This window comes from Trachymyrmex cornetzi, unplaced genomic scaffold (genome assembly GCF_001594075.2).
Source record: "Trachymyrmex cornetzi isolate Tcor2-1 unplaced genomic scaffold, Tcor1.1 scaffold1285, whole genome shotgun sequence".
NCBI lineage: Eukaryota > Metazoa > Arthropoda > Insecta > Hymenoptera > Formicidae > Trachymyrmex > Trachymyrmex cornetzi.
The window spans coordinates 80,399-91,237 of record NW_017295856.1 but is presented as its reverse complement, the minus strand read 5'-3'; the positions used below and the strand labels follow the sequence as shown (position 1 = coordinate 91,237).

Here is a 10,839-nt window from a genome sequence, read left to right as displayed (position 1 = left end):
CTTTTGACCGCTTCCTTCAACGGCTTATTATTTTCGACGTCTTCTATTACGATAATTCCCGCACGTAAAGCTTCTTTTCCGACAGCACGTGCACCTTTACCTAGGTAAGGTAATATTTTTCAGAATAGTCAACCGAGAAAGCTTCCGATTCCATGTCCGCGTTGGTAGGGCGAACCGATGAAAACACGTGGAATTCCACCTCGGCTACCGATGTCCTGCGCATCAAAATACTCCTGATACTCCATAGCTAGTTTCTAACTAAAGGCTGTCGATATATCGACATGCTCGCGTATACGAAAGAAAGTTATTGCTTACGTTTAAAGTTCAGCGTCACTGTCAACGTTCCGAATTCGAATGGAATTTTTTCCCAAGATGGTCTCTTATATCTATTTCAATCGTTCTGAAATTCGTTCGTCGCAATGGGATATAATTTGGAAATGAGAAATGCTTCACCAAAATTTGCACCAAATGCGTAATTATGACTGCGTATCTCGACCGGAACTATCCTGAGAAGATGAGTACTTACATCACCTGTTATATAAGGCTCACAAATGTCGCAATAAACGAACATTTTGTCGGGAATATCGCGCCACGAATTACAGGGTTCGTTACTACAATAACCGTCTGCAAGTCGTTTTCCCGTCTCCTTATTAAATCCGTTAAGTAAGAAAAGTTTTCTCTTCTGTTTCATTGGAATTAGGTTTACGTTGCTTTCGTTTCGACGCACGCCGCTCGTCGGTAACGCGTTACGCATGAAAATACCTCTAAAGTACGGTACGCGCATACGTCACGCAAGCATGTCCAATTGCACGTTGGTAGTTCCAACCGACGGCATTTTTATCGTCTCTTTGGCGTTTTTTTTTTCTTCACTGCTACGCCATGTCCGCGTCCGTATTTGTGCGGAGCAAGATACAGTCCGCGACCCTGTTCTTTCGCGCGATCGTGACGTTGCAGCTCCTCGAGCTGACGTCGCGCGGCTATCGTTTACCGCTTTCGCCGCACTGGCCGCTCCTTCAATCAAGGATCCGAGCGCACCCAACATTGGCAGAAACGGTAACGCACCGCATCGTTTCACTGTCGGTACTATCCGTTTCTTCGTTATATTTTTCATTGTGTTTTTCCTCATCGTCTTCTTCGGTTTCAGGCCCATACCAATCTTGGTTTTGGTTTTCATCGATGCCCAAACGGCAACAGCGGCGGCTCTCTCGATCAAAGCCGAATCTCTCGCGATGATGCGTCTTAGCGCTTTATCGGCGAGTACCTTGTCCGCTGCGTGTCTATCGGTGAGATCGTTGCTCCGAGAATACGCAATGTCGTGTTCTCGACACGCCGCGTCCAGCGGATTTATACCCATATCACCACTGGCTAATCGTTTCGTCAGCCGAGTACCCGGACCGCAAAACTGGTAGCCCGGGATATGTAACTCGAAAGGAAGCGCGTTTATCGCTCGATTCAACAGACTGCCGCTCGACGCTGACATTCGCTACACTGCTTTATCTTCGGTGCCGGACCGTCGATGTGCGTTCGCTGTCACGGTTGATTATAGTGCTCGTCGCAACTATGATACGTTCGAACCTCCGAATCCACCTTTAAGTGTGCCGGGAGCTTGTTCCACACGTAGTCGATGTAGTCACCGTACACTCGTAACAGTACGACCTTTGATATATACTGCAACTGCACGGCGCTCAAATCCAGAATGTCGAAAGGATGACGTAGCGCGAGATTTTACTACTGCGCGACTCGCGGATTCGCGCGTCTTTAAATAGGTGGTCGAGAGCTCACAGCCCGTAGTGCGAGGATGAAATTCGTATTGCAACCACTGGCAATACGCGTCACGAACTGCGACGCGAAATTGCGAATAATGGGAAGCGGCGTGGAGAAGCGCAAGCACGGCGAAATGCTACCGAATACTATACGCGCGATCATTTGCGGCCCGTCGAATTGCGGTAAAACCAACGTTCTCATTAACTTACTTGAGAGTTCGAACGGCGTACGTTTCGAGAACGTGTACGTCTACTCGAAATCGTTGCAACAGCCAAAGTATCAATATCTCGAAAATTTGTTTACATCTATCGACGAAATCGGCTACTTTACGTTCTCCAACAACAGCGATGTTGTTCCACCGAACGAGGCGCGTCCAAATTCTATTTTTATCTTTGATGACGTGGCATGCGACAAGCAGGATGCGGTGAGAGAATACTTTTCGATGGGCCGTCACGCGAACGTCGACTGCTTCTATCTCTGTCAGACGTACGCTAGGATACCTAAACATCTGATACGCGACAACGCGAACCTGCTGATCCTGTTCAAACAGGATGGTACCAACTTGAAACATGTTTACAACGATCATGTGCATACCGACATGTCATATAACGAATTTTACGCGTTGTGCCGCGACTGTTGGCAACAAAAATATGGTTTCGTAGTGATAGACAAAGACAGTGCGCTCACAAATGGACGATACAGAAAAGGATTTAACGAGTTCGCGATACCGTAACGTAACCAGTCGTCATTGATTCTTATCCAGAGACAAACATGGCAGATGTGCGCGACCGCAAAAAAATCGTGAGGGAGATCGAGAAGAGGAGCGAGTCGATCCGCAAGAAACATCGCGCTCTGAAGACCGGTAGAATCGAGGAGGGCATCGCGTTGGATAGACATTTTAAACCTCTTATCGAGCCGTTGCGATTTTTCGCCGACAACCCCGGCGAGCGCGCGACAAAGAGAGACTCGCGCGACGAACATGCAGCGTCTATCTCTAAACGTAACGAAGGAGGAGGAACAAAAGGAGGGAGAAGAAGCGAGCGAAACGTTTGAACCTTCCGCAACTCTGCATAAATACAGTGATCGATCGCGCGAACCGATAACTTCCACCCCACGTGCCAAAATCGTACCGACGATAGAGTCATTGGAGAACGTTTTCGAAACGACGGAAGACTCGCTAGCGACGAAGGTTCAAAATCAGCTTCAAACGTCGGAATGTCGAGAGGCGTTACGAGCCAACTTGGGTCAAAAGTACGTCGAGGCTGTCCTGCGGGTAGCACAAGATAAAGAGAGCGGTATAGATCATGTGTACGGCGTTTACCTACACAAGGATGGATTGATGTTTGGCAAGGATGGCAATAAACGTTTCGACGTGGATGATGCCGACAACATAATTATTGCCGGCGTACGATACGCCGGTACCCCCGATCTTTACGAGTTGATTATCAAGAGAATGCCCGACGATGCCCTCTACACGGAAGACGATATGCACAAGTACAAGAGCATGCTGTTGATGACGAGCGCGCATAAACACAAGCATTATTCGCAATGTCAATTATTGAGCAACAGGGGATACAAGTACAAATACATAATCGCGCCGTTGATGCTGGTCACACCCAAGAAACAGAGTAAGAAGTCTGGAAAAGGATTACCTCACGCAATGACGCTAAACAACAACGCGATTGATTACGTGCATTGGGACGATCCCAATGAGCTGGTGGATCGTCTACGATTGCTCGACGCTTCGCACCGAGCGGGCAACAACGCTCACGACAACGAGATGCTGTCGATCATCGAGGAACTGCGCGAAGCCGGTCTTATTATAAATTAAATCGTGTATCAACGAAACGAGGCAATAGAGTGACAACAGCGAGAAAAAATACATTATTTTCTTGTGTATTACGCGTCGAATCATGAAAAAGAGATCCGATGAAAACAAAAAAGTTAGCTCCGGAAGACGTCGACTCGTTGAGGAAATGCACGCTCCTGCGAGAAGAAATTTTCGGCGAAGGCGCATCATACTCCGGTGATACGACGATCTGTGGCAGGCCGATATAGTTGAGATGCGTCTCTACTCGAGCCTCAACAGAGGTCACTACTACATACTCACCGTCATCGATGTGTTGAGCAAGTACGTGTGGGTCGTGCCACTCAAGAGCAAGAGTGGAAGCGAGACGTCTGACGCTATCGCTGAGATCGTTCGAGCGAGTGGAAGATGTCCGAAAAATTTACAAACGGATATGGGGAAGGAATTTTACAATGCCGATGTGCAGAAAATCTTGAAAAAACATAACGTTAATCACTATTCCACGTATTCGACGTTAAAAGCGTCAGTGGTCGAGCGGTTCAATCGCACGCTCAAGAACGATATGTGGAAGATGTTTACGCTCAACGGCAATTACAAGTGGGTCGACGAGCTGCCGCGTCTCGTGTCAAGTTACCTATCGCACCATCGGCATGCGACCCACCGACGTAACTCCCGCGATCGCCGAAAGATTCTTGGGCACAGTGTACAGCGCGATAAAGATCGCGGGTCCGGCAAAATTCAAAGTAGGCGATTCGGTACGCGTGAGCAAGTACAAGACGGTTTTTGAGAAGGGTTACACGCCAAATAGGACCACCGAGGTGTTTACGATCGTTAAGGTACAACGTACTAATCCCGTAACCTACTTATTCGAGGACTATCGCGGAAAATCCGTCGCTGTAGCGTTCTACGAGCACGAGTTGCATCGCGCTACTCATCCGGATGTGTATCTCGTGGAAAAAGTACTGCGCAGGAAGGGAGACAAGGTGTACGTTAAGTGGCTGGGATTCGATGGATCGCACAATTCATGAATACGTACATAAAAACAATGTGATTTGATACAATTTTGATTCATGTATTTTTTTATTATACATATAAAAATATATATTTACATAAGGATATAAACGTGTAAAATATTTTTTATTATTCTTCGTTTTGGAGTATACAGATATAAAATACTAATAAAAGTACGATACATGAAAGGAAAATAATAGTAATACATAATAAATGATATTACTTATAACATAATAGTAAGACTTATATAAAGTACTTATAAATGTACGATACATGAAATGAAAAATAATAGTAATATATAATAAATGGTATTATATAAAATATAATAGTAAGACTTTTATAAAAACATACATGACGAAATTACAATGATAATAATACATAATAGTAATACATATTCACTATATGAAAATAAAAAATGTAGGAAAACGTATACAAAGTACAAATTACGATAATATATAAGAAAATGGTTGATACACGAATTGAAAATAATAATAAATGGTACTACATAAAGCATAATAGTAATATTTATATAAACGTAAAAAACATACATAAAGTGTAAATTACAATACAATAATAGTAGTACTTAATAGTAACATAAATGTCAATGCATATGTTCCAAAGGTATCCGCCAGTGTCCCCACGGTAACATCTCCGTTGTGTTTGGTACGACGTATCGTTTGTCGTCGTATAGACTCAGAGCGATTTTCTATTCGGATATCGTGTATACCTCATGCAGTTTAGATCGTATACACGATTGACGACGAATCATTTCGATCTCTTCGTTCAAGCACTGTGTGTAATCGTCGAACGTTATCGTTTGCGCTACGACGTTATTCTTTACGCCTTTCGCCTTTTTAGTATCCTTCTTACCATCTACCCTCACCGCATACATCTTGGCTCTGAGCCCAACGAATTCGGTCATTATCATACCGTTGTTCTCGTCCTTCATAAGACCTGGTACTTTTTTATTCGCGAAAGACATACCGTATGCGTTGTCCGCCGGATAATCGCTCGTGTCAAATCTAGCGATATCGCGTTTAATAGTCTCGTAAATGTTCTTGCATTCTATGTAGTAAATGAGACTGTCCGTGTCGGTGTACATGATGTATTGTATTTATCGTGAAGTGGTAACATGTAGTCGTAGTGAAATTCGTACAAGCAGACTTTCGATATATCGAGTATACACATACCCACGTAATCGGCTTGTTGAACTTCACCTCGAGTTTACGCAGTTCGACGGCGATTAAATTTTCCGCAAAGATGCTACGACTGTGGAAATTCGGTTTCGCGATCATTGCCTCCGCGCCGTATCGTCCCACTTTGTTAATAATTTTACGTCAACGTGATTGCGCACATTCTCCATGGTTTTCCCGAAAACCGCGTTGTTCATTAATTTATACAAATTTTTTTCAAAATCATTTTTCGCACAAGTTCTGAAATTGGTATTGAGTTGGATGTACTCGCGAAGCCATGGAGATTGTTCGAATTGTAGCACACGATGGATCTTTGTTAAGCGAAGACCGTGACGAGTACATTGCTGTAGGTTGCGGTAGTGAATGACGTAACGCTGTTTATCGTACAGCGTCGCTAGAAGTTTATCCTCGCGCTTGCCAGGCGGCTTATCGCGCATCGGGCAGAAACGCAGGTCTGCGTGAACGTCATGAAGATGTTGTGAATACTCGAGATCGACCTAGAGAATATAACCGATGGGCGAATCCAGAGCGATCGCGCTCACGTCAAAGTTCGCAACGTCTTTGACCCATTGAAATTCGGCGTATGGCAATGGTTGACACATCGCCCAACCGTACAAGTTGTTAACGTCGTAGTACATTAAGTACGTCGACGGGTCGTACGAACATATACTTGTTATTAGCCTGCGCATATCTGCCGAAACATTGACTGAGGCCACCGCGTATAGGGGAAAGTGGGCGAATTGTCCGCACCTAAGGGATATTTGTTTTTCTGGGATGGTTTTCTAAGTTCAAAGCGATATAAATAGGGAAATAGAAACTATAAACATTCTCCTACCATTACATATTCTTATATTGAACAGATTTTCATTCAATAAGGTTGTATTTGGCAAAAAGGAAAAAACGGGAAAGCGAAAAAATTTGTCACGCGCCGCGTAATTGTGCGCATGGGTTAAGGAATTGTGCGCAAAGCAAAAGTTGTAGGAAGTGAATGAATTATGTTTTGAATTATGTTATGAATTATGTTTTGCATTCTGACAAGAGAGATTCAACTGAGTATTTACCTATAATCCGCACAAGATCGAAACTGTGCTTTAGTGAGTCTCGTAAAATCAATCCAAAGTGGGATTATGAACCTATGTTGACATGTGATAACTTTTTATAAAAGTAAACAAGTAGTGACGTCATAATCTGAGTATAAAATACTCAGCTCTCTTCAAATTCAGTTTTACTTGTGTATACTGGTGTGGCGTCAAATATCGCCACGACAAGTAACGTAAAGGCGTAGCATTGGAAAGTAAGGCACACCGTGAACAATATTGACTGTGCACACAAACGCACAGGCGAAGCGAGTCAGCTGAGGCGTTTAAATGCCTCTGTCGAGTAAGCGATTAGCCGTGAAATATTAAATTTTATTATATAGCGAAAAATCAGAAAGATAGTTAGATTATAAATTATTTAAAAGTAACGTTAAAGTCAGAAACAATAACAGCGTCGGAGAGACGAGAAAATAAACAATTAAAGCATGTAGAAAAATAGAGAAATAAAGACTTCTAGAATATACGAGAAGAAAAGTCAGGGGGTCATGCGAGACTCCGGCGCGAGAGAACAAGGAACTCTGCTTTGAAACTTCGGAGAGATAGGACGTGTAAAAGAGTATTCTGAGATCGATTAAACGGAAATTCTATCATACTTGTGTCGTTAGATATTCTATACGTAATCCTTTCCGAGACTATCGCCAGGCCTTCCGCTTATAATCACCGACACCCTTCTCGATGATAGAACGATATTTAAAGAACTTACATTTAGAAACGAAAAACTAAACTGAAAAATAGCTATATAGTCTATTGAAGATGGGTAATTATGCGCATTTTAAACCGCCTGCGCACAGTTACCCGCCACGACCTGACTCTATATGAAATACGATTACTTCAATACTAGTTAACCAAACTTAATAAATAACGGGTCGAAAGGCGCACATAATAACGTATTTTAATAACGTATGCAACTTTAAACCAACAAATTAAAAATACGGACTTACCACCTTATTTTCTGAACGCTGAAATAACAAGAAAATGTATATTTTCACTTTTTTATCTTTCAGTGTTTATCAATGTTCTTACGTCATATCTTTTGTGGTTATAACTTAAGAGGACGACCTCCTGCGTAAAAATTTCATCACGGCGATGTCTCCATTTATCGGCAAAGTACCAAACCAAGATGCGCACAATTACCCGCTGCGCACAATTCGCCCACTTTCCCCTACCGCGCTCGATGAACATGGCCACATCAATGTCGGTGGGCAATTCAAATCTTACGGGCGTATGTTTCAGCATGGCATCCCACGTGAAACCTGGTAGTGTATAATAATGCGCGGGATCGAAACCGTAACTCACGACGCAATTTTCGCGAAAATTTTCGAAAATGTCAGCTAATAACAAGACATCGGTTTTCAAGTACAGATCACTGTAGTCGCCGAGCGTTCGAATGGAGAATCGCTGCCATACGTTCACGGCGTAACCGTAATCGCTCTCGGATACTGTATCGCCCGTCAATGAACTGTAGAATAATTCGCGCGGTGGTAAGCGCGTGTCCTTCAGTTTTTCAACGCAGTCGACGTACTCGTACGGAAAGACACTTTTACGAGTCAGTAATTCAAGCTTTTCGTCTGTCAAAGTTGAAAATTCGGAACGTACAATTTTTAATTTATCTTTGTCGAGATACGACGCCAATTTATCGAGCCTTGCACTTAGAAATTTAAATGAATCAATAAACCTTAATTTTACGCAATTTTTCCGAAAATGATTTGTATTTTTATCTTTGGTGTTATGGACATGTTTAGTGAATGATATATATTTTTCCTTTGTTATCGGTAGAACATCTACTTGTCCCTCATATGCTGTAGCGATTTCTTTAACTATAAAGTGTGCGTCGTAGCCCGACAAGTTGTGAAATACAACTGGAATATTAAACGAATTTTTATAATTAAGATTACACAATTTGTATGTGCTGGATCGCGGAATTTACCGGTTAAGTGACAACGATCGCGGACTCGCGTATCGTCTGGCGCGAACAGTTTCTCGCAGATGTGACAACGCGTCGCGCTACGGTATGTCTCCCATTGATGTTTAGACAGCACTTTCATGGGCACGTTGGCGGATATAATATCTTTTACGCGATGAGCCAAGTCTTGGAGTTGACACGCGAACCACGCTATACTATCTTTATCGCGACGGAACTGATACGACGATAACGAGTTGTCGTTCGAGCAACGCACGTAGTAGCCCACACTGCATACCTTGTGCCGCTGATATGTGTACAACGCATCTTCCTTGTCGGGCTCCGTCTTCTGTAGAACGTACTCCAAGTCGGCATACACGACGAATGGAATGCGCTCCTTATTGCAGTGGTTGCCGAATTCGAGCCATTTGTCGTCCTCGCTCGGCAGTCTGATGGCACAATCATTAATTTTTCTGCTGTCCATTGCGTGTAGCTCCAATTTTTCGCTCGTACTAAAGTAGTGCAAGCATCTGGAAAAAATGCATATAAATTATTATTATCATATTTATTAATATAAAGAACAATTATAATTTTTTTTATGTATACTTACCGATCGCAGAAAAATTTTTTATTCTTTTGTCTGCTGAGTTGCGAGCTCAGGTTTTTAATCCACGCAAAGTGTTCTACACCGTCGTTGCGTGGATCTTGCAGATACAGCATGTTGACATGCTTCTTCTTCTTGCCGCTGATGAGCCGTAGAGGAAGGACCCGTTTATTCTCGATGTTATACACGTTGGTCGATATGTTGTTCAATTGTTCGAATTTTTGAATGTCTTTCAATATCATTGGAAACTCGATGCCCGCAAGATTTAACACTGCCGTGTAATGTGGATACGATGACTATCGCTCCGTATACTTTTCGGCCGGGTACAGAGCGGCGACCACTGACCACGCGAGGCACGCATTGTCCGTCGTACGCACACTGATCACCGCTCGTTTCGTCACTATTTTCCGCGGCACTTCGACATGACATCCCGCGCGCATGGGATTTAGTTTATCCACGTTGATAATCAAATTGAGGATTCGCGACAATGCCCGTCCGCTGTCGCGTTCTTGGAACTCTTCGAGCGATGTCAACGTAGGCTCGATGACGTGCCGCTCGTACCACTCGCGTATATCGGTGCATCGATATAATTCAATGTTCTTAGTGTTTATACTTTTAATGGCACGTTTGTCATTCGTTGCAAATTCACCGTTGAACGCGGTATTCACTTTTGCACTACCGTGTCTTTCTACAGCGTCTCGAACTTGCTCGAGCACTATTTCTCTCGCGTCTTCTAAAAACTGCGGCGGCTCGAAGTAATTAGAATTTAACACAGCGCCCGTCAATATACGGCTTTCAAACGCGGCATCAATCTCTCGCCAGACGAGAGATCTTTCGTCGCCACTCGTGTACCCGCCACCAACGTGCACGTAACGTCGCTTCAATTGTGCCTTTGCACCTGCGAGTCGCGCGATCCTCGTCACCACGGATTGTCTGTGTCCAACGGCGAGACGCGGACGCTTGGCACGACAAAGTTCTTTGACTCGCTCGAAGCACTCGTCACATCGTTGCAGCCACGCGAAACACTCCATCAGAGTAGCTACCTGACCGCACTGCTCCAACAGTTCGCGTTCCACTTGTTCGTCGAATTCCATGTTTCATTCACTATATTATTCACAATACTGTTCACAATACTGTTCAAATAATTTTAATTTTAATTTGTGCACTTGGGTTAGCCACACTTGTCGCACTGCTCTTATTGCGATCGATTCGACAATCTCTCAAGACACCAACTGCGGTGTCGAACACTTATAGCCTATTGTATATTTCGTTGGTATATGTGCAGTTACCTCCACGATATCTCCGTTTCGTGAAAATTCCGACAAAATAGTCGTTAGGACAAAGTACGAACATAAAACTCGAACGTCACCGATCGGCGAGCATGACAATATTCAAAAAACGTGTCATTAGAAATCTTCCCAACGATATTGGAAACATAAGCAAAAACATAGATCCTCAGAATC

At 43.5% G+C, this 10,839-nt stretch overlaps 1 protein-coding gene across 1 annotated transcript; it reads right to left on the bottom strand.

Annotated features, from left to right (window-relative positions):
• Window positions 1-7,644: 7,644 nt before the first annotated feature.
• Window positions 7,645-9,492, bottom strand: LOC108770520 (uncharacterized). The gene is made up of 4 exons (XM_018522154.1): window positions 9,383-9,492; window positions 8,800-9,245; window positions 8,658-8,731; window positions 7,645-7,683 (listed from the first exon to the last, which is right to left on the bottom strand). Exons 1-4 carry the CDS (start codon window positions 9,490-9,492, stop codon window positions 7,645-7,647), a joined length of 669 nt encoding a protein of 222 aa, XP_018377656.1.
• Window positions 9,493-10,839: the final 1,347 nt, after the last annotated feature.

What these genes read in the sequence shown, in the direction of transcription:
- LOC108770520 (XM_018522154.1), bottom strand. Translation starts at nt 9,492, where the DNA reads ATGCTGTATCTGCAAGATCCACGCAACGACGGTGTAGAACACTTTGCG. An exon ending in CGATCGTTGTCACTTAACCG is followed by an intron (nt 8,732 to 8,799) that starts GTAAATTCCGCG and finishes TTAATATTCCAG; the next exon opens with TTGTATTTCACAACTTGTCG. An exon ending in CTACAGCATATGAGGGACAA is followed by an intron (nt 7,684 to 8,657) that starts GTAGATGTTCTA and finishes TATTTCATATAG; the next exon opens with AGTCAGGTCGTGGCGGGTAA.